The sequence below is a fragment of the Cokeromyces recurvatus genome, assembly GCF_025118155.1.
Source record: "Cokeromyces recurvatus strain NRRL 2243 chromosome Unknown BX663scaffold_3, whole genome shotgun sequence".
In the NCBI taxonomy this organism is placed as follows: domain Eukaryota; kingdom Fungi; phylum Mucoromycota; class Mucoromycetes; order Mucorales; family Mucoraceae; genus Cokeromyces; species Cokeromyces recurvatus.
In genome coordinates this window covers 320,420-345,312 of record NW_026251389.1, presented here as the reverse complement: position 1 = coordinate 345,312, position 24,893 = coordinate 320,420, and the positions used below count along the sequence as shown (strand labels likewise).

General features: G+C 30.0%; 12 protein-coding genes across 12 annotated transcripts; 7 read left to right on the top strand and 5 right to left on the bottom strand.

Moving 5' to 3' along the window:
* The first annotated feature begins 664 nt into the window (after positions 1-664).
* Positions 665-1,520, top strand: BX663DRAFT_496296 (Isochorismatase-like protein). The gene has a single exon (XM_051525753.1). It carries the CDS (start codon positions 715-717, stop codon positions 1,402-1,404), a length of 690 nt encoding a protein of 229 aa, XP_051386385.1. The 5' UTR covers positions 665-714; the 3' UTR covers positions 1,405-1,520.
* Positions 1,521-2,211: 691 nt separating this feature from the next.
* On the top strand, positions 2,212-2,412 carry BX663DRAFT_427423 (uncharacterized protein; the record flags this gene model as incomplete). Its single annotated transcript, XM_051522618.1, has 1 exon — positions 2,212-2,412. A coding segment is annotated over one exon (201 nt), but the record flags the coding sequence as incomplete, so codon positions are not given.
* Positions 2,413-3,872: 1,460 nt separating this feature from the next.
* Positions 3,873-4,517, bottom strand: BX663DRAFT_558066 (uncharacterized protein; the record flags this gene model as incomplete). The annotated part of the gene is made up of 2 exons (XM_051531799.1): positions 4,198-4,517; positions 3,873-4,038 (listed from the first exon to the last, which is right to left on the bottom strand). The coding sequence occupies exons 1-2, from the start codon at positions 4,314-4,316 to the stop codon at positions 3,873-3,875; spliced, it is 285 nt and encodes a 94-aa protein (XP_051386383.1). The 5' UTR covers positions 4,317-4,517.
* Positions 4,518-8,270: 3,753 nt separating this feature from the next.
* Positions 8,271-8,610, top strand: BX663DRAFT_496288 (uncharacterized protein; the record flags this gene model as incomplete). Its single annotated transcript, XM_051525752.1, has 1 exon — positions 8,271-8,610. A coding segment is annotated over one exon (171 nt), but the record flags the coding sequence as incomplete, so codon positions are not given.
* A 242-nt stretch (positions 8,611-8,852) lies between these two features.
* On the bottom strand, positions 8,853-10,533 carry BX663DRAFT_558065 (galactose-binding domain-like protein; the record flags this gene model as incomplete). Its single annotated transcript, XM_051531798.1, has 9 exons — positions 10,499-10,533; positions 10,176-10,424; positions 10,059-10,110; positions 9,864-9,993; positions 9,683-9,805; positions 9,463-9,623; positions 9,218-9,389; positions 8,991-9,141; positions 8,853-8,926 (listed from the first exon to the last, which is right to left on the bottom strand). Exons 1-9 carry the CDS (start codon positions 10,509-10,511, stop codon positions 8,853-8,855), a joined length of 1,125 nt encoding a protein of 374 aa, XP_051386381.1. The 5' UTR covers positions 10,512-10,533.
* A 473-nt stretch (positions 10,534-11,006) lies between these two features.
* BX663DRAFT_529156 (NO signaling/Golgi transport ligand-binding domain-containing protein) lies at positions 11,007-11,654 on the top strand (the record flags this gene model as incomplete). Its single annotated transcript, XM_051530222.1, has 4 exons — positions 11,007-11,059; positions 11,112-11,296; positions 11,362-11,486; positions 11,544-11,654. 4 exons carry the CDS (start codon positions 11,007-11,009, stop codon positions 11,652-11,654), a joined length of 474 nt encoding a protein of 157 aa, XP_051386380.1.
* A 3-nt stretch (positions 11,655-11,657) lies between these two features.
* On the bottom strand, positions 11,658-13,953 carry BX663DRAFT_427508 (uncharacterized protein; the record flags this gene model as incomplete). Its single annotated transcript, XM_051522627.1, has 8 exons — positions 11,658-11,815; positions 11,877-12,088; positions 12,152-12,247; positions 12,308-12,860; positions 12,977-13,245; positions 13,333-13,405; positions 13,532-13,615; positions 13,686-13,953. The coding sequence occupies 8 exons, from the start codon at positions 13,951-13,953 to the stop codon at positions 11,658-11,660; spliced, it is 1,713 nt and encodes a 570-aa protein (XP_051386379.1).
* A 1,155-nt stretch (positions 13,954-15,108) lies between these two features.
* BX663DRAFT_496264 (uncharacterized protein) lies at positions 15,109-16,821 on the bottom strand. Its single transcript, XM_051525751.1, has 3 exons — positions 15,638-16,821; positions 15,471-15,564; positions 15,109-15,422 (listed from the first exon to the last, which is right to left on the bottom strand). The coding sequence occupies exons 1-3, from the start codon at positions 16,723-16,725 to the stop codon at positions 15,165-15,167; spliced, it is 1,440 nt and encodes a 479-aa protein (XP_051386378.1). The 5' UTR covers positions 16,726-16,821; the 3' UTR covers positions 15,109-15,164.
* An 88-nt stretch (positions 16,822-16,909) lies between these two features.
* BX663DRAFT_496262 (Alpha/Beta hydrolase protein) lies at positions 16,910-18,705 on the top strand. The gene is made up of 6 exons (XM_051525750.1): positions 16,910-17,084; positions 17,165-17,384; positions 17,448-17,775; positions 17,847-18,079; positions 18,152-18,504; positions 18,585-18,705. Exons 1-6 carry the CDS (start codon positions 16,976-16,978, stop codon positions 18,674-18,676), a joined length of 1,335 nt encoding a protein of 444 aa, XP_051386377.1. The 5' UTR covers positions 16,910-16,975; the 3' UTR covers positions 18,677-18,705.
* On the bottom strand, positions 18,440-19,594 carry BX663DRAFT_496260 (uncharacterized protein). The gene is made up of 3 exons (XM_051525749.1): positions 19,058-19,594; positions 18,672-19,018; positions 18,440-18,598 (listed from the first exon to the last, which is right to left on the bottom strand). The coding sequence occupies exons 1-2, from the start codon at positions 19,563-19,565 to the stop codon at positions 18,687-18,689; spliced, it is 840 nt and encodes a 279-aa protein (XP_051386376.1). The 5' UTR covers positions 19,566-19,594; the 3' UTR covers positions 18,440-18,598; positions 18,672-18,686.
* Positions 19,595-20,509: 915 nt separating this feature from the next.
* On the top strand, positions 20,510-21,018 carry BX663DRAFT_496257 (uncharacterized protein). The gene has a single exon (XM_051525748.1). It carries the CDS (start codon positions 20,533-20,535, stop codon positions 20,740-20,742), a length of 210 nt encoding a protein of 69 aa, XP_051386375.1. The 5' UTR covers positions 20,510-20,532; the 3' UTR covers positions 20,743-21,018.
* A 462-nt stretch (positions 21,019-21,480) lies between these two features.
* BX663DRAFT_496252 (ATP-NAD kinase-like domain-containing protein) lies at positions 21,481-23,721 on the top strand (the record flags this gene model as incomplete). The annotated part of the gene is made up of 3 exons (XM_051525747.1): positions 21,481-22,216; positions 22,276-22,894; positions 22,971-23,721. Coding segments are annotated over exons 1-3 (1,550 nt in total), but the record flags the coding sequence as incomplete, so codon positions are not given.
* Positions 23,722-24,893: the final 1,172 nt, after the last annotated feature.

Genomic DNA, 24,893 nt, shown 5'->3' with positions numbered 1-24,893 from the left:
CATTTATCATTTGACAAAGTGAATCTCGGGATTTTTGTAATCAAGCAATGCCTGTAAAAGTTTAATATGTACAAAAAAAAAAAAAAAAAAAAAAAAAAAAAAAAAAAAAAAAAAAGGTCCATAATAATAATTTTCAAAATTGGATTAAATATTATCTTGATGATTTTATATGATTTCTTTTCAAGTAAACAAACAAAAAAATATTAGTCAAAATATAATAATAAATTCCTATAATAGTAGAAATATAAAGCTTGTTCCTTGATTGATAGCTTCTATTCTATTGATTGAATTTTATATTTTTTTTTATTTTTTCTACTATTTAGAATAGTACAATTAAGAAGAGATGACGTTTGAAATGATATACTGATCAGCGTTTGTTACCTAGAAGAATGAAAGAAACTGGGGCTTAGTATAGAGTAATACATAAAAAGAATAATAAGCTTTCTGCTAAATAATCTATTAGTAATGATTTGTAAAATTTAATTTAATCTGCTGGTTACAAATTGACTAAAACAAACCATATGATGACTGCCGTCAAAAAGAAAAAAAAATACATGAATCAAAAAAAAAAAAAAAAAAAAAAAAAAAAAAAAAAAAAAAAAAAAAAAACTATATAAACATTGCAGATTTTAAGTTTTTTTTTTATTATTATTATAATATCATCTTTCTTTTTAAGAAGTAATTTACTAAATCAAGTCTCTTTAAACTATTAATATGCGTTTCTCATTTACTGCTACTGTTGTTGGCGTTGCCGCCCTTGTCTCATCTGTTACTGCCGATTTATACAAACGTCTTGATTTGAATAATAGTGCTATTTTGTTTGTTGATCATCAAACTGGTCTCTTCAACGTGGTTCAAGATTATGCTCCTGATGTTTTTCTTAATAACGTAATGGGTCTTGCTGAAGCTGCTAAATACTTTGATCTTCCTATTGTTCTCACTACATCTCGTGAGGATGGACCTAATGGACCTTTGCTTCCTGAACTCAAAAGCCTTTTCCCTAATACTCCTATAATCGCTCGTCCTGGTCAAATTAATGCCTGGGATAATGAGGATTTCGTTAAGGCTGTCAAAAAGACCGGTAAGAAGCAATTGATTATTTCTGGTATTGTTACCGATGTTTGTGTTTCCTTTGTCTCCCTTTCTGCTAAAAAGGCTGGTTATGAGGTATTTGTGGTTACTGATGCATCTGGTACTTTCAGTGAAGCTGTTCGTGATGCTTCTTGGTTAAGAATGCAACAAGGTGGTGTTCAACTCTTGAACTATTTCAGTGTTGTTCTTGAATTAGCTCGTGACTGGCGTATTGATCTCGAAGGTATTGCAGCTTTGTTTGCTAAGCGTTTACCCTCTTATGCTCGTGTCATGGAATCTTACAACGGTGCTGTTAAAGTTGCTTCCTCTTAAATTATACCATAAATTAGCAAGAAAATAAAAATGGGAATAATATAATAGAAATAATTAGAAAAACGTCAAATAAACATAATATAAAAAAAAACATTTTGTATCCTTTCTTGTATGCATATATAATTTTTTTTTTTTTTTTTTTTGATAACAATAAATAAAGTTTTGAATTACAAATATTTCCTTTTATTATTATTCATTATTTTGGATTTCCTTGTGGGTACAGTGCCTCCACTCCATCCCCCCCCAAAGTTTGTTTTGGTAAAGACTCCATTTTCGAGTTTTCTTTAGCTTTTATTTTCACAGCGACCAAATGAGTAGCATCTTTTTTTACGAAAACGGATAAGGCAAAATTTTATAGATAAGCAGGCAAATGAGGTCACAGAAGTTGATCCTTATAATCTTAACCCTTTATTGACTCTGTCACATCATAGTACTGAGCTTTTCAAAGCTGCTTTCCTACAAAGGACGTAGAAGAACTTTATGTGCAGATGGAGGAAGTAGCTGAAGAACTATCACAAATAGCAGCGAATAATAGAAAATACAACATGCATTCTGACAATCAGAAGTCAGTGCTCTATTACTTCAATAGAATCAAGCTTTGAAAAGATGCCCCCTTCGCACTTAAAGCACATATAGAACTACGAACGGCTCAAATTTGGACTAAAAGAAAAAAACTCAAAGATCCTAACTGGGATATTTATGAGAAGCAAACGAATAAGGTCAACAGAGAGCCTTTTCAACTTCAGTAGGAACAAAAGCAGCATCTCATGGAACTCTTTGACAATTATCCTCAGACAACGAGGTGTGATGTGCAACTTGACCATGAAAAGGGTCATTCTTCAGACTTTGGCAAGAAATAGCCCTGAGGATATAGAAACCCGCTACAAACGGACAGATAAATGGGCTGTTAATTTAGATATGAATTATCTTGAAAAAAATGAATTTATAGACGAAGCTGATTTCAATATCAACATGGGAAGCCTTTTTGCTCGTTCAATGAGGGGTACATCAGCACTTGTTGAAACACCAACTACTCATGCTATTATATATACCGTTCTGGAAGCTATAACAGCAAACAATGTTATTGCTCTTGAGACTAGAGAACCTTTAAAGCCCAAGAAGATTAAGATTGCTGAAGGCAGAAAGAGAAAATTCCCTACAAACAAAAAGATGCATAAATGGACTGTTAATAGACAGCACATGAGGTTTATATTAGCCAAGACATTAAATGAAATGGACAACTTCCCAGAAATGAAAGACTTCTACATTGTTATGGATAACGCACCTATCCATACCCTGCAAGATATAACGACAATGATCGAAATGAGAGGCCATAGAGTGGTATATCTCTCTCTTTATTCACCTGAGTTCAACCCAATTGAAAACTTTTGGTCGATTATCAAAGGAATTGTCAAGCAAAGTCAGCTTCAGGACACCAAGGACTTAAAAACTAAAATTACTGAAGCCAGCAAAAGTATTAGCAGAAAGGCTCTTCATAATATTGTCCGACACTCTATCAATAACTTCCAAAAACGCCTCAATAGAGAGCCACTTTACATAAATCTTTGAAAGCAAACACGAAAATTGAGTAAAGCCAAAGCGAACTTTGGTGGCTGCAAAAGCGAACTATAAAAGTAGCGAAATTAACGAAAGTTGTGAGATTTTGACTTTGATGAATTGATAAATTTAAAATAGGCTGTTAAGTGAAATGAGTCTTCTTTAATCCTTTATTAAAAGTGAGGCAAGATTCATCAATCAAAATGATTTTGGTTTATATAAAAAAAATCGTTCTCGATTATTTAAGTTCAGTACCAATAAAATACATAAAATAGATATGATATTAGCAGGCATTTGTATTTCAGGTGTAGTCTAATTCGATTTACTAGTAAGAAGTATGCACAAATACCACAAAAGTGACGAAAGTAATGAAAGTAACGGGCCAATCATTTTTCACTAAAGCCGTTATGTTTTTTAATAGGTGAAGGTACAATGCATCAGAAACAAATTTAGTATAAAAAGTTTAACAGTAAGGGAAGCTATTGGTTGCACAATGAGAGATCAACTCAAAGTATGTGGCGATGAAAGGCCATTTTTAATGTTGAATAGGATGCAAACCTATCGAATAGACCTACCTTGATCCCAATATTATAACACGATATTCATTTCATTTTGCTTTGGTTTTGTTCTATGAACTCCTTCACAAATATAAAATCCTTCGGTTTGGTGATTTGAATTGGTGTGACACAGATGTACTCTCCCCTTGTACAGTGTTGTTTAAAGTTTTTTGCAAAGTCAATACCATCCTCTGCATATTTTGCAATGCGTTTCTGAGAGGTTTTGTCGTTCAAACTGTTATTACGAATAATTTTTTTGTATTGAGATATAGTTATATCGCAAAAGGATTTGATCTCAGTATCTTGAATCACTCTGCTGTTCGATTTATTGGTAAAGATTTGGTAAGCTATTGTCTAAATGCCCTGAAGCATTGGATCCATGTATTCATCCAAAGCGATAATATGCTTTTCTTGCTGTGTTATAAAGTGGACTAGTGCAATCATTTTTGGCATCGGTACTTGTATAAACGATGTGATCGAATCAGCATTGCAGATATGAACTTGTTTTGCCCAAAGTGAACTGTAAAGGATATAGTACAGTTCATTGTTGCGTTTGACAAAATTTTCCTTGCGAAAGCATTTACTTGAGAACTCATCAATATTGATGAGTAAAACAATTGGGAGGGTGCTTGTTTAATCAGATACATTCAATGAATATCGCATTAATTGTGCAATAAACCCATGTGACATCTTTTTCTGAATCTCCACTATGACAGGCGCAAGATCCTTAGTGTTACCATAAGAGTAGTACGTTATATCAGGCTTTATGTTGTCATTGTATTCTGTTGGTTCTGTCATGAGCTGACTTATAACGTCTTGTTTCTTTATTAAACATGTGGATCATAAACTTAAATAGAAGCAGCAATGATAGAGACAGCAATGATAGTAGTAGTAGTAGCAGTAGTAATAGTATTGTTTTTAGTAGTATTTTTTTTCTTTTAATTTTTTTTTTAAATTTTTTTCTTTCCTCGTCATTCATATACTTTAATAGAATATATATATAATATAAACAAACCTGACAAAAAGGAAAGAAAAAACCGTATTGATTGTCTAAAGTATGAGTGATGTAAAGGCCTTTTTACTAAATGATACACAGTGGACTTCTTGTAATTCAGAGTTTGTTAGCGGTTTGCGGCATACATATATATATATATAAGCCGTATATATAATATATATATATAATATGCTTTTATCCTAATCGACAGAGCTTTCGTGCTCAACTCCTTTTATCCCCCCCCAGAGAATTGAGGAAATTGTATTTTTTGATAGTTACTTACTTTATTTTACTGCACCAATATACCTACTATTTTTTTTTTTTTTTTTTTTCACTGAATTTTTTCTTTCCGTTACGTTCGTCTGGGGGGATGCCCCATATCATCTTTGGTGGAAAACATGATTCAAGCAGTAGTTAAGAAGGTGGATGCTACCCCTAGGCAATCTCTAAAATTACAAAAAGCTTGCATACCATTTGTAGTTGGAAAGGAACGGACCTAATATTGTATGCCATAAGATAAGCGCTAGGATTTTTTGAGAGCTATGTCTATTTGTACACATGGATAGATAAATAAGTAAATATATACATATATATACTAAATACTTGATTAGAGTAAAGTATATATAAGAAGAGATAAGCATCAGGAAGATATAACAAGGATAGTATTGCTCTATTCTAGTAGTAGTAATAACAATTTAATGGTGAGTAGATAGTATATAGTGTGTTTTAAAACAGTTAATATAGGATTACCATGAAATAGAAGACGTAATAAACCTTTAGCATTAGCATCAATATAAAAGAAGAAGCCAGAAGACTAATCTATAATATATATGTCTATATATATATGTCTATACATATGTCTATATATATTTGAAATAAATACGCGTAAGTACATTTTATCTTTTATTTCACTCTGTTCCCTTTTATTTTATTTTATATAATACCTCTATCGTTTCATTTTATGTATTATATCTGTATATACCATCTTTTACATGTATAGTTGAAAGATATAAAGCTAAAAGAAATACCCTTTAAATAACTGGGGTTATGGAAAAAAAACAAAAGAGAAAAAAAAAGTAGAGATAAACAACAAATAAAGATAAGAAAAGATGACGTATACAAACACTCCTTACATTATTGATATTATGAGAGAATAAATAATACACATGTGTATGTATGGATTGATTGACTTCTTTTTTAAATTATATGTGCGGTATTTCAATCTTGTCTTGACAGTGCTGATACAAGCAAATTAAATTATATAATCTAGAGGGTACTAAAATAATTCAGGAACAATAAGGAACCAATATAATATTATATATAATAAAAGAGAAAATGACAATAAAAATAAAAAATCTAGATGTTTGAGTCATAATTACACTCCATTACTTGAAATGAGTTGTCAATAAATGATCTAATCTGATCTGATTCAATCTAAATCTTAGCAAATGTTCAAGTTCTATTATATATGATTTATATGATTTATGTGACTTGCATAATTTATATGATTTATATGATTTATATGGCTTATATAACTTATATAACTTATATGATTTATATGATTTTCCCCTTATTAAATCATAAAATGAGGATGATGTAATAGCATAGTATAATATATATGTGTTGTCTATGACTACCGTTGGCCTTCAGCTAATTATATACCATTTTAGGCATTAAAATTAATGTCAGAAAAAAAAAAGTTAAAGTTGTCTAGGTGATAGTAGCTATATAATAATAAATTAATAGATATATACCGTATAAAAGTAACTATATAATTAATATTTTTACTGAAAATGCATAAAATACATATAATAGAATTAAAAATAAGTATATAAGCCAGTTTTAGCTAATTGTAGCTAATTGTAGCTAATTGTAGCTAATTGTAGCTATTTGTAGCTAATTGTAGCTAATTGTAGCTAATTGTAGCTATTTGTAGCTAATTGTAGCTATTTGTAGCTAATTTTAACTAGTATTATTATGCTTTGATTGATATTGATTCATTACTATATTCCAATAACATAATATAATATAATATAGTAAACTCTATTCCTCTATTTTTACCTGTCCTTCGCAATCTTATTCTATCTTGTCTGATTTTATTTTCACTCTCTCTTTCTTTATATCTACCTACCTCCCTTCCTTTTTCCTTCATTTTTCTTCTTCTTCTTCTTCCTTCTATATTAAATTAAATTTGGGGTAGATACTTAGTCTTTTGATAAATGCTTGTTATGAGCTGACTTATAATGTCATGTTTCTTGATTAAACATGCAGATCAGAAAATTATTCAAGGAATTCTATCTAGATTCCCCTGAAGCTCTCTTGATCCACTTTATCAAACAATATTAAAGATTCTAACATTTCATTATCTATAACGTGCCTTATTCAGTTGTAACTAACACTTTTCTGATTTACATCTTATCTCAGACCTCTTTAACAATTCTTATAAATACCCCATCAATTTAAAGTCATAAATAAAATAATTGACTTTAGAATTATTGTTCGGTTTCGTTGACGTTTTTTTTTTTTTTTTTTTTTTTTTTTTTTTTTTTTTTTTTTTTTTTTGTCTTTTTATTATTTTTATTTGATATTTTACAAGTAATATCACACTTTTATTATCATTCATAATGCATATATTGTTTTAACCTCTTGAATGTTTATTGCAACAAAAAGGGCTATTTTACGAAACAAGTTCCAGATGTCTAACACTTTTGTATATGATGAAACAATATTGTTTGTAGTCAATTTTTTTTAAACTACTCTTATTATCAATAAACATTAATTCACTATTCTATGAGTCTGTGTTACCTTCCATCAGCCATGGGAGGCACTATACAGACGGGGCGATTTTCAGTGCTATTCATAGCCCGGCATAAAACAGGCTCCCCACATTTCTGAAAAAAAAGGGAAAAAAAAGAAAAAAAAGAAGGAAATTAAACATTCGTGCCTTTTATATCATTTTATAATGAAATGTTACACGAGTGACTATTATTCGCATCTTTAATATTATAATAATAATAAAAATGAGAGCTTGTAAGCACATGTATCTTCTTAATTGTTTATATGTGAATTTTGCTCCATATAAAGGTAAAAAAGGTTATAATTAGAAATAATTTCAAAAATCAAAAACAGTGCTTAAGTGTGTTTTTTAATGCAGCAAACTTTTTAAGAAGTCTTTTATAATAATGTGCAAGTCGAAGAAAATGAAAATAAAGTTGTTGTTATTGAAGAATCAGCTAATAAAGACAAGATAACTGTAAACGTGTCTAACGTGTTCGCTACTTAGAGGATATATCTTTGAACGTTCAAGATTAGTTAGTGATGAGGAGTTAGCAATTCTTAAGGATACTACTTTAATGATTCATAATATTATAATACAAAACACAAAAGACGCACCAAATAGAAAATTTGTTCACCAAAGACGATATTTTTTTTTTTTTTTTTTTTTACCTCTGAACTACTGTAAAATCTCATGAGTTGGTTTCCCGGTTTAATTGGGCTGATTACTAGCTCTTATTTCGATACATATTCTTTGTTTTATGCTGTGATCAGTCCAGGAAAAAAAAACAAATCAGAAAATTTGAATATTACAGTCTGGGAAACTAGGTTGGGCCAATAAAAAAATAATTGGGTCATTCAAAAATTATTCTTCTCTGTCCCATTTTCGCATCTGTATGTCATTTTTGAATGACCCAATTATTTTTTTAATGGCCCAACCTAGTTTCCCAGATTGTAGTCCGAATTTCAGTAACCTTTTATTCTGCCACGATCAATAGCAGATCCTCTGTCCTTTCTTTTAAATCATCTCCCTCAGCATAAGTACCGAAATTCTCAGGATGTTTCTGCCTGGTTCTATCGCTGGCCAGTTATGTGTACCATTCTACAGGAAATAGATTACTTAATGCACGATAAACTACCCCCTCCACTTCTTGATCCAGACAGGAAATGACTCAACGGGTTGTCCCTTTAAACTTGTTAGCAATATTTCCCCCCTTTCTTTCTCACCTTATTTTCTTCTTTCTTTCCTTTACCTTTTTACCTCTTGTCCCATAAGAGGGTTTTTAGATACTATTTTTTCACATAATTTGAACTGACCTGGGCAATTCAATATAATAAATATACTATGTGCCCATAGGTCGCTTTATGAATTTTAATTTATAAAAATAATAAAAAAAAATGTTTAATCGTAACCTTTTATTCCGATTTTTTTTTTTTCGGTGAAATGTATATTTGTATTGATGATAAGAACATTTTACTGCTCATACATGTATTTTACTATTCAATCATAAGTTCTACTAACCAACAAAAAAATTTATTGGGCTTCAAGATTATTTTTTGTATTTTCAAACGCGAGATACTGTAGTATGGATATCCTTACAAAACTTTCCTTTGATAGTAATTTGCTGTATGCCTCCATCTAGTATGTTCATAAGTATATTTATATGTGAAAAAAAATAAATTTATTTTGACTTGTAATTTACCTGGTATAGGACGAAAGCGAACATGTGTAATGGATTTATTGAAACAGCAGGTAAAAGTATGAAGCATATTAGGAAGAAGTTCAAAATGCATTAATTCTGTATCTATTAAACTTGTCCAACTTGTATTTTCTAATAAGTTTCTTTGTTCAAACTTTTTTTTTTCATGTTAGAAAAAAAAATCTATTTTCTTTTTTTTTTTTTTTTTGAAGACAGTTTATAATACATACCTCTTTATCCACATCTATGGAACATCCTTCTATAATAATCTTCTTTGGTGCATTTCCAAAGAAATGTGATGTATCAACAAGTATTTGTTCGACAAAGCCTAGTCTAGCCAGCTTTATAATCGTATAATCTTCTTGTGTTTTGTGTTTTCTTGGAGTTATCCAACCATCATATCTTGAAAAGAATGAATTATTATCCCAGTAACAAGTCTGTTTTTTTTTTGTCTTGCTTTTATATAGTCATTTACCTTGAATCTTTTCGGTCAATAATGATACAAGGTATGTCTTCTCCAATAATATCAGATGGTCTATATATAACTTGAGCCCCAAGTCTTGTTGATGCTAGATTAACAGTTTCATCATATAAAACGTTTTGAAGAACTACTTCACCATAACAACGAAATCTAGACTATAAAAAAGAACAACATGAGGTTACTGATCAAAATGGGTTCTATATTTATGTTTTACAACACCACCACTAGGTACAACCATTAATTGTATATGACTATAAATTCTATTTGAAAAAGTTAAAACTTGAAAAAAGTTATGGGCATTAGGCAAAATTGTGACATCGGTAAGTATCTCTACTATCTAACTCACAGATAAGTTTCATTCCTATCTTGTAAATATATGTGATTCTTATACGTACCTCTTCAGACTTATTATCTTGCATTAAATATCCTTTTACATTTGCTTTGATTGGAGCACATTGAATATAACCAGTAGTATCAATGTCAATTCCAATTATTCTTCCAGGGACTCCTAATTTTATAACAGCACTATTTATGTATATTGATGAATCTTTCTGATATTATAAAAGGCAATGCCATAAAAAAAAAATTACATGGCATTTTCTTCATGACGTTTAACAAGCCAACCATTCTGCTGATTATCATCTAACAAAAATGGAATTAAAGTCTACACTTGTTATAATTAAAAAAAAAAAAAGCTTACCCTATACCTTCTTCATTAGTATTATCATTCTCTCTTCTTCTTTTTTGAATAGCAATATTATTTAAAGAAGTTTTGATAAGATTATCTGCGGCTCCATAAAATTCATCTGATGCATAAACAATATGAGATCCCTGATAATCTGCTGTCAATTCTGTCTTGAATGCAAAAGAAGTCTCTTTTAAGCTAGAACAGTCCTTGAGAGCGACAAAGGTACTTTCAATATTAGAATTTAAATGTTCTACAGCTGATCCCTTTTCTTCTATATTATTATTATTATTATTGATATTAATGGTAAACACAAGTGTTTATTTTATGTTTAATTCTATCTACTATTCTTATTCATTTAATACGTTAAGGAGCTTTGTAACTTGATATTTATTTATTTTTTATCTTTTTATTGCTATGGTTAATAAAGGAAACTAAAAGTAAAATTCAACTACCTATTATTTATAATTTGATGTGTACTCATTGTACTTGAGAATTATGATGAAGTCTTTCACAGCTGCCAATCAAAATTAAGGTTTGTTGGAATTACTGAGGAACAAGAAAAAAAAAACTCTTTCTCTCTCTTTTATTATTATTTTCTTGTATAATAAACGAACAAAATATACAATCATGAGTGAACTTCCACCTCGGCCTTCTATGCAATCTTCCATTTATAGTGAGCAACGTATGACTCGTGCTAAAAGTATCCTTGAAAAAAATTTGAATAAAAGTAAAGGAGCAGAGGTAACCATAATAATAATTAAAAGTCTTGCTAATAAAAAGCCATCTCATGTCAATTAAATAAATAAATAAAAAGGTTAGTTTAAGTGCACAAACCTTTCTTTTTTCAGAAATGCTACAGTATGCTCAGAAGAGAGTTAATGGGATTCAAGATTTAGAGAAAAAGTAATGAATAATTTGAAACGATTGATTGAGTAGGAATTAATGTATTTATTAGATTAAATGAGTTTGGATATCGTGTTGGTATTCGTGTTCTTGAACTACTTGCTTGGAGAGAAAAGGTAGCAAAAAGAGAAATTAAGGTGATCAATGTACTTTATTTTATTCATACCACAGTTTGGAAAGCATTATTTGGAAAACAAGCTGATTCACTTGAAAGAAGTACAGAGAATGAAGATGAATGTACATATATACATTGACAAAAAAAAAAAAAAAAAAAAAAAAAAACTAATATTTATAAATAATAGATATGATTTCAGATAATGAACCTATTCTTACAAAATATATATCTGTTCCAAAAGAACTCTCACAGCTTAATTGTAATGCATTTGTAGCTGGTATTGTTGAAGCTGTACTGGATGGTTGTCAATTTGTAAGTTTTATTATTAACTGTTAATACTGTATTCATATTTATGTACATTATTTTTAGCCTGCACGAGTAACAGCACATACAGTACCTGCAAATGGATTCCCTCAAAGAACAACAATTTTAATTAAATTAGATAAAGAAGTTTTACAAAGAGAAGAATTTTTAAAATAGTAGTTATCTCCTTCCTTTTTTGGACGTTTTATCAAATGTATCAATAAATCTCCTAGGTACACCTTTACTAATCATTAATTCAGTAACATTCTTGATTTGAGGACCTTGAACCATGATTTCAAATAATGGATTTTTTGGACTAACGCCCTGAATAGGATTATCTTTTAAAATAAAATAAAATAAAATCAATCATTGTAAATAAGAATAATAATGCATGCTTACATGTAGCACTACTTGCACACAAGCGAGTTAATTCCTTTGCTAATTCTTCAATATCTAATCCAAAGCCTTCTACTCCAGTTATTTTCGTGATCGTCTTTCTTCCTTGTCTTATCTCTTGTGTGATCTCAATTGGCTTAGGATATCCTTTACGTAAAACAGGTTCCTTTCCAGGTAAAGTCATTAAATGAAATGGTTGCATTTTTTGACAAATTCTATACATGCATATAGATGATTTAAATACACCCTTTTTTTTTGTATACTCATTGATAAATTACCTATGAAGTATTTGATCACGACCTAATTTTTGTATTGTGTTATATTCATCTTTAGCTAAAATTGCATCACATAAAATAGGATCAATCATAATCATCCTTAATGAATAATTTAGAAATAGTGTTTTTTTTTCCTTTGTTAATATATTAAAAACTTACTTTTGATTCTTGGGATCTGCTAATTGATGTAACTTTATATAATCGGATAAAACATTTCGAATTTCAGGAATTGTATACATTTTATCCTTTTCATGTTTTGCTTCTTTAAAGAATTGAATTATATGATCTCCTAATGGTTTAAATAATTCTTGTATATCAGCTTGTTGTATTTCATCTTTTTGTTGTCTTTGCTGTGTTGTTGATTCCTTTTTACTATTGTTAACAGTAGTGGTAGGTATTTCCATTGTTTTATATTTATTCACTTCTTGTAGATTTGGATGTGAATAGTTAACTGAGATTATCATCGTTTCACCTCGTTGTTCTTTTGTTTTTAATAATCCTGATTTTTCCATTGTTTTTAAGAATTTTTGTAATTTCTTCCAACTGGATTTCTTAATGTCCACTTCAGTTCCTATATCCGCCGGTCTACAAGGCATAATATAGGCTGAATAGAAAGATGAAGCAGATATAGGCAAAATAGTTGAAATATTCTCTGCTTTAATTTTATATATCAAGGCTTGATATAATGACTTTTTAAGCCATTCATCAATTTCTTTTTGATTTAAATAAGTGAAAAGAAGTATATATTGTATTATTTTCTTTTACCTTTTGTAGTTAAATGTGTGGTTCCTGTAGTTTGTTGCTCTTGAGTTACTTTTTCGACATTACTTTCATCATGAATTGCTTTTACTTTCGCTTTTGTTTCCACTTTTTCTTCTTCTTCATCATCATCATCATCTTCTTCTTCATCATCATCATCATCTTCTTCTTCATCATAGTTTGAAATATGTTCAAATTCAAGTGGATCTGACTTATCACCCATAGCCCATAAATAATCTTGATAAACATGAATAATATGGACTGCCTTTCCTTTCATTCCTGATCTAATTTTGATATCTGATGTTGGTAATGCCATAGTGCCAATAGCAAGTGGAGTACTTGAAATAATAATAGTAATACATAGATATGAATGAATGGTATAAATAAATTTAAGCTTATACATCTATATTTATAAATTCACTTACGAATAGCCTTTAATAGTAATAGCAACTAGGTCGCCTGTATTTAAAGTAGGTAAAGCGCCTTCTGAACCAAGAACTAAGCCAGGAATCATTAGATCTAGGGCAAAAAAAAAAAAAAAAAAAAAGTAGATGGAGATGAATCGTAGTTAAGAATTAATATAATATACACAATTTATTTATTTATTTCATATAAAAATTTTACCTGCTCCCTCCATTAGTTTATGAATCACAGGTGACCATGTATAAAGTTTTGGTAGCATATTAGGATACTGCCACATAGTATAGACTATTTTTTTTTATTGTTGTTGTTGTTGTTAACCATTATAGATATATAAATATATTAAATATGAATTTACCAGTTGGAATAGGGGGTAGTTTTTCTATCGAGATCCATAAAGCTTGTTTCTCAGATTTGTAGACAATACCAGGTGTACCTACATGAGAAACAAATTTGGCTGCTTGAAGATCATCAGGCATTAAATGATGAGGCGCGCCTTCTTCATCACTGGTACAGATCTCTTTTAGAGAAGGGTAAGCATTGTATGCCTCATTTTGAAAACGTCGACGATCAGAAGATCTTAAAGGGCTGAATGATTTTAAATTGGCTAAAGGTTTTTTAAACATCTAGTATAGAAAAGAAAAAAAATGATAATAATTTTTTTTTGGCACGTCATGCTAGCTCGTAGTTTATTTTATTTTAAACCCCACTTGAGCACATCATAAACTACGATTAAATTCGGACAACTGAAAAATATTTTCAGACAGGTTCAAAAAGGTTTTCAGACAAATGTGAAAAAGTGTTCAGACAACTGTAAGAATGAATTCAGACGAAATTAAAAGTATCCAGACCCTTAAGATACTAAACTAGGCACAGTTTTTTTTTTACCAAGGCATGTATCTAATCCCACTATCCATGTTGAGTATGCCGACACACGGCCTTTTGAACCAAAATTACAATATTGTACGCATTTGTACCTTTTTATCGCTTCCACTACATAAACCTTATCGTCCTTCTGATTGTACGAGCTGGTATACTTTATGTCCTATTCTTTACACAATTCTACATGAACTTGATTATTACTTTCATGATGAATTTCCTCCTGATCCTGTCGATCCTGGTCTCAAGATACTGAATTGGTTGTCCAAGTAATAGTGTGTGTCTTCCCGGTCCCTTTGGTCTGGTTTGTATTTAAGTTGTTTCTTCTCACTTTTTTCCTTATATTTTCTCTTAATTCCAAAATACTGCTCTTTTCTTTTTCCTTTTCGTTTTCTTTTTTCCCTTCTTGTCCTTTAGGAAGGTTTTTATTCTTATTTCCCCTCTATAACTGGATCGGGCAATATTGCGCGTTTATTTCGTCGCTCCATGCTCATTGCCAAAAAATTTAAAAAAAAAAGTAGTGGTGTACCAGTTACAAGCAAAATTTCTATTTCATTCCTTGAGCCTCTCAGAGGATATGCTATTGATCAAATCTATGTCACGCACACCTTTTTTTTTCAGCTTCAGTTTACTAGTCTTTTTACCTTGTTCGCACTTTTTTTTTTAATGATCATAGTTGAGATGAGGAAATACGCCATTTTAGTTTCTGTTAATTGATATCAAAAGTAGATAGTGTCATCTTTATAAGTTTAAAAGCCTGTATCAGCATCATTGATTAGTTGATGCATCTCAAGTATTCTTATAAGTGTCTTTATATACATATATAATAATAAAGTACTCAATAAGAGAAACTATATTTTAAAGATATTATTTATAAAATTATTACATAATTAATAAAAGGTATAGAAACAAAAACTTTATATAAAAGAATATCATCTTTTTTTTTTTTTCTTTTTTCTTAAAAAGATTTTGATGGTGTCATGTACTCTGGTTCTCCTGGCATCCATTTTCTTAGTACTGAAGGGATTCGTACTGAGCCATCTTGTTGTTGGAAAGTTTCAAGAATAGCAATGATGATTCGAGGTACGGCGATTGCTGTACCATTTAATGTATGACAAAAAAAAGCATTTCCTGGATTTAGTTTATGATCTTTAAGACAATAACGAATTGATAATCTACGAGCTTGATAATCTGTACAATTTGATGTAGAAGAAATCTATATGTTTTATATTAATATATTATATACATTGCCTATACATTTTACCTCTCCCCATTTCCTTCTTCCCGGCATCCAAGCTTCCATATCATATTTACGATACGCACTAGCACCTAATTCTTCTGTAGGCATATCCAAAATTCTTTATATGAAATATCTATGAATGTAAGCGTACATATATATATATGTGTGTGTGATTAAAGTCTATTTATTACCTAAAGCATAATCCTAATTCAGTAAACATGTCTTCCTGTAAATCTCGAATTTCATTCATCATGGCTTCACTTTGATCAGGTGTAGTCACAGCAAATAACTCAACCTTTGAGAATTGATGAACTCTATATAAACCCTTTGGATCCGTTCCTAGTCCACCTGCTTCAGTTCTAAATGCATGTCCAAAACCAGCTAATCGGATCGGTAATTCTTGTTCAGAGAAAAGCCTTGTTGCAACTTTAGCTGCCAAGGGGATCTCAGCTGTACCAGCTAAGCACATGCTAGGATCTTCTTGAGATTTGGTATAGATATGATAGATTTGAGAATGTTCATCGCTTCGAGGTTGAAATCCACAGCCATAAGCTACTTGGGTTCGAATTATATCCGGTGTTAAAACTCCAAAGAAGCCTTTTGCATTGGCCTTATGCATTGCATATTGAATCAAAGCTAACTCCAGAAATGCGCCCATTCCTTGTAAATAATAAAAGCTTGTCCCACTTCCTAAAGCTGCCTGTTTTAAATCTAAAATATTTAATTCAGCTGCAATATCAAGATGATCTTTCAATCGATACTGATCTTCATTTCTTGGTGAACCGATTATTTTCATGATGCGTGCATTTTCTTCTGAACCAATAGGAGAATCGGGATGCGTCTCATTAGGAATTTGAAGTCCCTGAGTTAGTAATTGATTCTCTATTTGTGAAATTTTTTCTTGAATGGGCTTAATTTCTAGTTTTAATTGTTTCCCTTTTTTAATCCATTCTTGAGCAACTGATTGTGATGATTTGATTGCTTTATGCATGTTGGCATTGACCTTATCTTGTTCAGCAACAAGTAGTTTCAAATCTTTTTTTAATTTTATTCTTTCATTGTTTAAATCAACAAATTGGTTCATGTCAATTCTGCCATAGTCTCTATTTTTCATGTTTTGCTGAATGGCAGTTGCATTAGCAGCTAAATAGTCATAATTGAGCTTTGGATGTATATGGAAACCTTGTTTCACATTTTCTTTTATTAAAGTTGAATAGTAATACTGAATTGGTTTTGATTTAATACAAAACTTTGATTTTGGAATAATGTGTTTTAACATGTATTTTTTTTTTTTAATAATTGTATCGTATATATGCAATATCTGCCAGGGGGCGGGTTGAAAAGAAAAGCGCACGCATTTAAGCTTTAAATGATTCAGTTGCCGCCTTTTTTTTTTATGTACATCTATTTCTTCTTTCTTCTCCCTCTCTACAACACACATATACACACCATCCTATTTTATATTTTTTTTTAAAAAAAATATCTGTATATTGTTCCTTTTTTTTGTGCTTGTTAACAATTGAATCAAAATGTCTTGGATTCAAACAAATACATTATATGTTTCGGCATCACTATTTTGTTTACCATTACTAGTATTATGTATCTTTATAAGTTTGCCCTTTTTAATCTTTATTACAGGTGGAAAAAAAAAAAAAAAAAAAAAAAAAAAAAAGAGAGAGAGACAGAGAGAGAAAATGATACTAATATAGATTAAATAGTTATCCTGTACCTGAATGCATGGTTCACATATTATATGCACGCACAAACTGATATAACCAGTTTAAAATTACCTTTAAATCCAAGCCGAATCATGAAAATTAATCTGGCAGCATTTGATTTCTATCGGGGTTGGATAAAGTGTACACCTTTAGTCATCTCTTATCTGTATTGGCGGTTTTGGGAAATAGGTTCATCACAACGTTTTAAACAAATTGTGAGGTGAGTTTTAAATATGACACACAAATACAACAAAATACTTAACTTTTTTTTTTTTTTGGAAAGTTTAAATATTCCATATTATGGAAATTGTAAATTAGATATTTATCATCCAGAAAAGAAAACAAAAGGACGACAAGAAGAAAAGAAGAGGTTATTATCTCCTATTGTAATCTTTATTTATGGTGGTGGATGGGGCTCTGGTAATAAAATGATTTATTCTACCTTGGCAAATACTTTACGTGAATTAGGTTATGTTGTTATTGTACCTGATTATCGTAAATATCCAGAAGTTAAGATTAATGAAATCTACAAAGATATACGTGAAGCTATTAAATGGAGTTATAAGCATGCATTAGAATTTAATGGTGATCCGGAGCAAATCTATCTTATGGTATATATTAAGCCATAAGAGGGAAGGGGAGGGGAGGAAAAAAAAAACGAGCCATTCACATTATTCTATAGGGACATAGTGCAGGTGCTCAATTAGCAGCACAAGTTGTCTTATCAGATGTAATTGAGCAAGTTAAATATGATCAAGATATTCATTCAAATCAAGAAGCTATAACTCCACCTAATACAAGTGAAAAGCATGATCCAATTATGGAAAAAAAGATAGATCATCTTTACAAACATCATATGTTATTTAGTAAAGATAAATCAAATGATTTCTTACCACTTGTTGAAGGCTTAATATTGTAAATATCGAGTCTTTTTTTTTTTTTTTTTGTTTACTATTTACTAGAAATCAACTTATTGTTTATATATAGATTTTCTGGCGTTTATGATGTTGCATCACATTATATTCATGAAACATCAAGAGGTGTAGAAACAATATCAGCTATGGCAAGAGTAATGGGAATGACAGAGGAAGGATACGTTGCAAACTCGCCTCTTCATCTGATTGAAACGAATTCAACCTTATTTTCTAATTCAGAAGAGCTTTTAGATTTATGGCCTAGAATATTATTTGTACACGGACAAAAGGATCTAACAGTTGGTATGGATCAAACGGCTAATATCTTTAATACCCTTGGTCAAGTATTTCCTTTTGAACGTCGACAAGAAGTAGATGTCAGAATGAGATTATATAAGCGTATGGGTCATTCTGATCCTATATTATGTAATATATACACATACATACATACATATACACACACCCTTTATTTACGTAATAATAACCTTCTATCTATTTACATGTAGGTCTTATGCCAAATCTATTTTATAAAAATAACGAAAAACAATTAATATTAAGAGATATTCAAGAATTTATTAACTTGTCATCATTACAATAATAAATAAATTTTATAAACTTGATAGGAAATGACCAATTTGACTAAATCCATCTTCACCACTAAAATACCAAATCAGCATACCTGAGCCAATAGCAACACTGATCCATGTATTCTTTTTATTAGGATTATTCATCTTTGTTGGCTTGTGAGAGATGGAAGAGTTTGATGGAGAAGGTGATAAAGTATCTATTGCTGTTAAATTATGTCGCTGTCTTGATTTAACTTTTAAATCAAATGCTTTCACCCATTCTACATTAATGCCTTCGTTTTCTATTTCTTTTCCTTCTTCTTCTGTTAAATTATGTATTTTACTTTTTTGTTCTATTGGTTCTTCCTTTACAACTAATTTCTTTTTTTCTTCTATTGGTTCTTCCTTTACAGCTAATTTCTTTTTTTCTTCTATTGGTTCTTCCTTTACAACTAATCTCTTTTTTTCCTCTATTATTTGGTTCATTAACGGATGAGGTGGTGGCCTTGAGGTATTTTCTATCCTGAAACTTGTATCGTTTTTTCCACGACGATTAGCAAGTTTTAATTCAAATGCATCCACATAGGCTTGATCCATTAGATTAGTGCTAGGATCCTTTTCTTCTTCCTTTGTTGTTTCTTGGATAATACTAGAATGAAGAATAGAAGGCATTGTTTTCTGGTCTACCATCCTGTTTGAAGTTTGATGTTTTAATAATCGAACTACAATGTCATTCTTTGTTCCAGATAAAGGTAACTGATTTTCTTTTGCTAATCGGATTAGATCTGTTTTTTTCATTTTTTGAAGACATGATCTTGTCCATTCAGTGGATTTTGTATGAAAATATGAAAAGTGATGATTATAGTATTTATTGATAATAAAGGATCGTTGCAGACTAGTTCTAAAACATGACAATGGCATGATCTATACCGAAAAAAAGGGAAAATGAAGGAAAAAAAAATAGTAATAATAATTTAAAAATTTTACGTTGACATATTATTATGCACTCCGATGATATACTATTTCTGAAAATGAATGGGACACCACACAAAAAAAAATATTCAGTACATTCAAAAAAAAAAAAATAAGCCAAGAGAAAATAAAAATCTCAAACACTGGTCAATTAAAGGAAAAAAAAAAATCAGGCACTAGAGAAAAATTTAAAATCAGGATATTTTCAAGTAAGGTAAAGATGTACGCTATGTTTGTTAAAGTAGATAATCGATGCATATTCTCATGATAAACAACCATTTTCTACATACATTTTAGGATCAAAATTCAGCATTTCCAAGTTGGGGACAAATAGCAATTCTGTCATCATGCATTTATCTTTTACATACGTGTAAGGGATGACTCGGTTATTTTGAATACAAAGGTACTTCACAAGCTGTCCGTAAACATATATCATGGCTTGTATATCACTGTAAAAATTGGAGTTACGAGTGGGGTTTTCAAAGATAGTATCTCCATGGCGAAATACTTTCCTCTTGGCTCATTTTTATTTTATTTTATTTTTTTTTGAATGTACTGAATATTTTTTTTTTGTGTGGTGCTCCATTCATTTCTGGAAATAGAAGGAGGCCTATTTAGTATTTCCTAAATAGGTATAAAGCATGAAAAAATTACCATTGGTTGTTCAACGCATAAATAATAAGTTTAACAAAAAAAAAAAGTGTAGTGGGTTACATAGAGATTAAGCTAATTTATGCATGCATAAAATAAAAGTATAAACTAAACTACTAGGGTTAAATTCATGCAAAATTAATCAACCCATTTTTTTTTTTGTTTTGTTTTTAATTTTATTTACATAAATAAATATATACACACTACACAATTAAGTTTTAATAATAATTTATTCCCTTTTTTTTTTTTTTTTTGCTCTAAAATAATGTCAAGTAGTTCAAATACTGGAGAGTTACCTTCTCTTAAAAAAGTGGATACAATTGTTCATAATGATGACAATGGACCCGAATTGAATCGTGTAGTTCTTATATGTTTAGATCCTGAATCTTCTAATGTTACATTTCAATGGGCATTAGACAACTTTATTGTCCCATCAAAGGACTTGGTAAACAAAAGGAGAAGGGAGAGGGTATAAAGACTTTCATGTATACAAATTAACATAAACATCTTATTTTAAGGTAATACTTGTTCATGTTCGTCAAATTGATATACCCGTTGCTCCTTATATTAATACGACTGGATTTGTGGATGATATAAGTGAAGAGAGGAGAAGAGAAAGTCATCATTTATTACGTACCTTTGCTGAGAACCTTAATCGAAAAAAGGTAAAAAAAAAAAAATAATGGCAAGTTTATGAATTAAATAATTTTTATTAACAAACCAAAAATAAAAGATTGCTTGTAAAGCGATATCCATGGTGGGTGACCCAAAGGTAGAGATTTTAAGAAAAGCAAAAGAAATCAAAGCTGATGTTGTTCTTATGGGCGCCAGAAAGATGGGTGCAATTAAAAGGTAAAAAAAAAGGACTATCTACGTTTACTATTATTTTCTTTCTTTTTCTAAAATAATGTAATAGAACATTGTTGGGCAGTGTTAGTGACTACATTGTGCATAATTGTCCCTGTACAGTAATTGTTACAAAAGCTGAATCAGAATCTCATAGTGAAGAGCGTCGTAAATCAATCGTCTCACTTACTTCTGGTAAAGATAATACCAGATAACTTTTTCTATAATATGACGTTGGAATGAATTATTGAATAAATAAATAAAAATCGGAATCAAATCAGCATGACATCATTTAATTTACTAATTTGGTCCTTTTTTTTTTTTTTTTTTTTACTTTCTTTTTATTGATCTTTTATTATTATTATTATCCTCTTTCACTATAATTATTATTTAAGATAGCAGTCTAATGTTAGAATCACCAATTCCTAAACTAGATAACCCTTCATTTATATCCAAATCTAGAACACTAAAAGATCATCAAAACGAAGAAAATATAAATGGTGTAACAGGTATGGGATAAATACACACATATAAAATGCATAAAATGAATAATTCATTAAATAAACAAGGGCAAGATTTTATATCGAATAATACATCCTCCACAGAGCCGACAAATTGGATTAAACAAACAAACAATTCTAATATATCAAAAAGACCTAGTATTCAACACAGCAGAATAAACAATTCAGTTGAATTAGATAATACATCTTCAGAGGGCAGGCCTAGTATTTATTTATTTATTTTCGTTAATCCAGTTTCAGGTGATAAAAAGGGCGCTGATCTTGTTGCTTTACCGATTCAACATTTTCGTCTTCGTCGTTTCCCTCAAGTACAAGTAGAGATTCATGATATTCTAAACGATGAGGATCGTAATAATGGCATCAAAAATATTCAATTAGTTGAATGTAAATTAAAATTTAATCAAATACCACCTATTGAGCAAAATGAGGTGGATATAAATAATGACGAAAATCCAACTTTATCGAAAGGTGTTCAAACAAGACAAATTCATGTTTGGAGTGCTGGCGGTGATGGTACTGTCATGAGTGTCTTTGAATTATTAGTAGCTCATAAAATTGATCTTGGTCTTGTATTTTTCTCTTGTAAGTTATAATAAAAAGGAAACGAAGAACAGAAAGTATTAAATCATCATCCTATTTAGGTATTCCTTTTGGAACTGGTAATGATTTTAGTCAAGTCCTTGGTTGGGGACGTACAATTCCAGATAAGAATATTCTTGGTTCTAAATTACAAAATTTGGAAGAACTTATTTGTGATCGTCTTGAGAAATCAGAAGTGGCTCGTTTAGATGTATGGGAAATTAAATTGACTTCTTATCCCTCGGGTTATGTGCGTGAGGCAGGCCCTAAAGAAAGGAATGATGGTCATGATGTTGCAGAAGTGAAAAATGGCCATTTAAAGCATGAAGATGAATTACCTTTAGAAAAAGAAGAAACTGTCTTGGTTCGAAAGATGTCTAATTATATGTCAATTGGTGTCCAAGGCTTTGTAGGTAGTGGGTTTGAAGCACATCGTGCTGGTAATCGTTTTGCTAATAAACTAGTGTATGCTCATGAAAGTTCTAAATGGGTATTTTGGAGACGATTTCCTCATCTTAGTCATTATATCCAAAATATCAGTCAAAATGGTCAAAAAACCCTTGAATGGCCGAATCCAGAAGAAAAACAAAAAGAATCTTCAAAAATATCAAATAATAATAACATACCACATATGATGAATGATCCTATTGATTTAGTAATTCAAAATATTCCTCATATTTGGTAAACATACGATATATATATATGTATATGCATGCATGTATATATGTAATATGTATCTAAACTTAATCATTTTTAGGGGTAGAGAAGTAGATCTTTGGGGAGAGGCGCAATCAGGTTTAGAAGCCGTATCAAATCGCTCTGGTCCAACAGATCCAAGAAATTGGAAACCACAACGGGCTAATGACTGCCGATTAGAGATAATGAGTATAGAGAATATGTCTAGTTATTTAAAAAAATTGGCCAATATTCGACATCACGTGTCGAGGATAGGTCAATTTGATAGTCCATTTGAAATTAATTTTCATCAACCTGAATACCATCTCAAAAAGACTGATAAATTAGAAGAATCATCTTCAGCTTGGTCTAAAACAAAGGCTTTTGTTAAAGATAAATCAAGACACAAGTATGAGAAAAAAAACATAATGTGTATCATGTGTGATGGCGAATTCTACGAAATGAAAGATCCAAAATCAATCACTTTTAATTGTTTTGCTCAAATTTGGACTTTAGGAAGGAATGATGAAGAAAATCAAGGAAGACTTGTAAAAGATGAATTAGATGCAGAAGCTGATAAATAAAAGGTCCTTATACTTCAATGGGAACTACAAGATGAATAAATGTGTATATTGTATTTATACTGAAGATGATTGCTACTTTATTAAAATAAACATGCAATACAAAGAGCTAGTATAAATTGATTTACACGACTACAGCTAAAGCATACCCATAATAGATATATATAAAGCTAAGAATAAATATCCTGGAAAAAAAAAGAACCATATCAATTTAAAATGATAAAGTAATAAAATTATCTATTAAATTGTTAATTTACTAGAGGAATAATATTGTTTATTAGTGATGATATAGAACACATACTATTTTATATATAAACAAGAAGAACTGCTGCTGCTGCATAGAGTTGTGTCTTCTGTTGTATTGAATACACTACAGCAATAGTTATTCTTAACATAAAAAGTAATTTTATTCACTAGATTGAACAAGTAAAGATTCCAACTCCCTAATCAAATATTCCAAATCTAAGATCGCACAAATAATAAGCTTCTCACCATGCTACCTTATTTTATAGTTGGTACGTGTTTTGATTTAAATTAATAACCAACGTTAAGACGTATGATCTATCAAAGATAGTACTCTATATGATATCTCAATAATAAATGTTAACAAAATAAGAATTGTATCAGATAGCGAATTATATAAATCTTGAGTCGTGACAGATTATTCTTTTTAGGCTCTTGCAATAATATCAAATATTTTCTAATTAAAGTAAAAGTAGATATTTAGAGGAACAAACTGCTTTACTAGTATATAACCTGCTTAGTTCAATTATAGAATATCTAGATACAACACTCATATCCCAGCAAAAGATTGTGCTTTTCTTATTATTTATTTTCACATGTCATGCACCCTCACTGGCCGTTTTTTTTTTTATATTATTATTATTATTATTATTTGTTTATTTATTTAAAGATACAATAGAAGAATGAATAATACAATTTATATATGTATGATATATAAATTATTTTATAATAGTTTATTATTAAAGATTATATCTATGAGCAGTTTTTTTTTTACTATCCTTTAAAGGACCATATTGATAATTATTGATAGTTTCTCTATTATAAATTTGTAGTACAAACTTAGGGGGGAATAAAATAATAAACTCAAATGCAAAATGATGACCAATCATCAACAACTTTTATATAAATATTTATAAATTTTTTATTGCTATTTTTTTTTTTTTTTTTCTTTAAAAAAATATATCTTTTGTTTAAAAAAAATACTCAATAAAAAAAAAGAAAGACAATCATGATTAAATAAGGAGTATCTACACTAGGAAAGCCTATTTTAATCGATGAAGGCTTTGATGATCAACATAGTTTTCTTCGGCTATTCTTTATTTTTGTCACATTTTTATTAATGCTTTTGAATATTATTCTTACGACGAAAAATTATTTGACGTTTAACAATGACAAAAAAA

What these genes read in the sequence shown, in the direction of transcription:
- BX663DRAFT_496296 (XM_051525753.1), top strand. Translation starts at nt 715, where the DNA reads ATGCGTTTCTCATTTACTGCTACTGTTGTTGGCGTTGCCGCCCTTGTC.
- BX663DRAFT_496264 (XM_051525751.1), bottom strand. Translation starts at nt 16,725, where the DNA reads ATGTTAAAACACATTATTCCAAAATCAAAGTTTTGTATTAAATCAAAA. An exon ending in GAATTAGGATTATGCTTTAG is followed by an intron (nt 15,565 to 15,637) that starts GTAATAAATAGA and finishes TTTCATATAAAG; the next exon opens with AATTTTGGATATGCCTACAG. An exon ending in GAAGAAGGAAATGGGGAGAG is followed by an intron (nt 15,423 to 15,470) that starts GTAAAATGTATA and finishes TAAAACATATAG; the next exon opens with ATTTCTTCTACATCAAATTG.
- BX663DRAFT_496262 (XM_051525750.1), top strand. Translation starts at nt 16,976, where the DNA reads ATGTCTTGGATTCAAACAAATACATTATATGTTTCGGCATCACTATTT. An exon ending in CGTTTTAAACAAATTGTGAG is followed by an intron (nt 17,385 to 17,447) that starts GTGAGTTTTAAA and finishes TTTTTTGGAAAG; the next exon opens with TTTAAATATTCCATATTATG. An exon ending in CGGAGCAAATCTATCTTATG is followed by an intron (nt 17,776 to 17,846) that starts GTATATATTAAG and finishes ATTATTCTATAG; the next exon opens with GGACATAGTGCAGGTGCTCA.
- BX663DRAFT_496260 (XM_051525749.1), bottom strand. Translation starts at nt 19,565, where the DNA reads ATGCCATTGTCATGTTTTAGAACTAGTCTGCAACGATCCTTTATTATC. An exon ending in AGAAGAAAAAAAGAAATTAG is followed by an intron (nt 19,019 to 19,057) that starts CTGTAAAGGAAG and finishes AAAAGAAATTAG; the next exon opens with TTGTAAAGGAAGAACCAATA.
- BX663DRAFT_496257 (XM_051525748.1), top strand. Translation starts at nt 20,533, where the DNA reads ATGTCAAGTAGTTCAAATACTGGAGAGTTACCTTCTCTTAAAAAAGTG.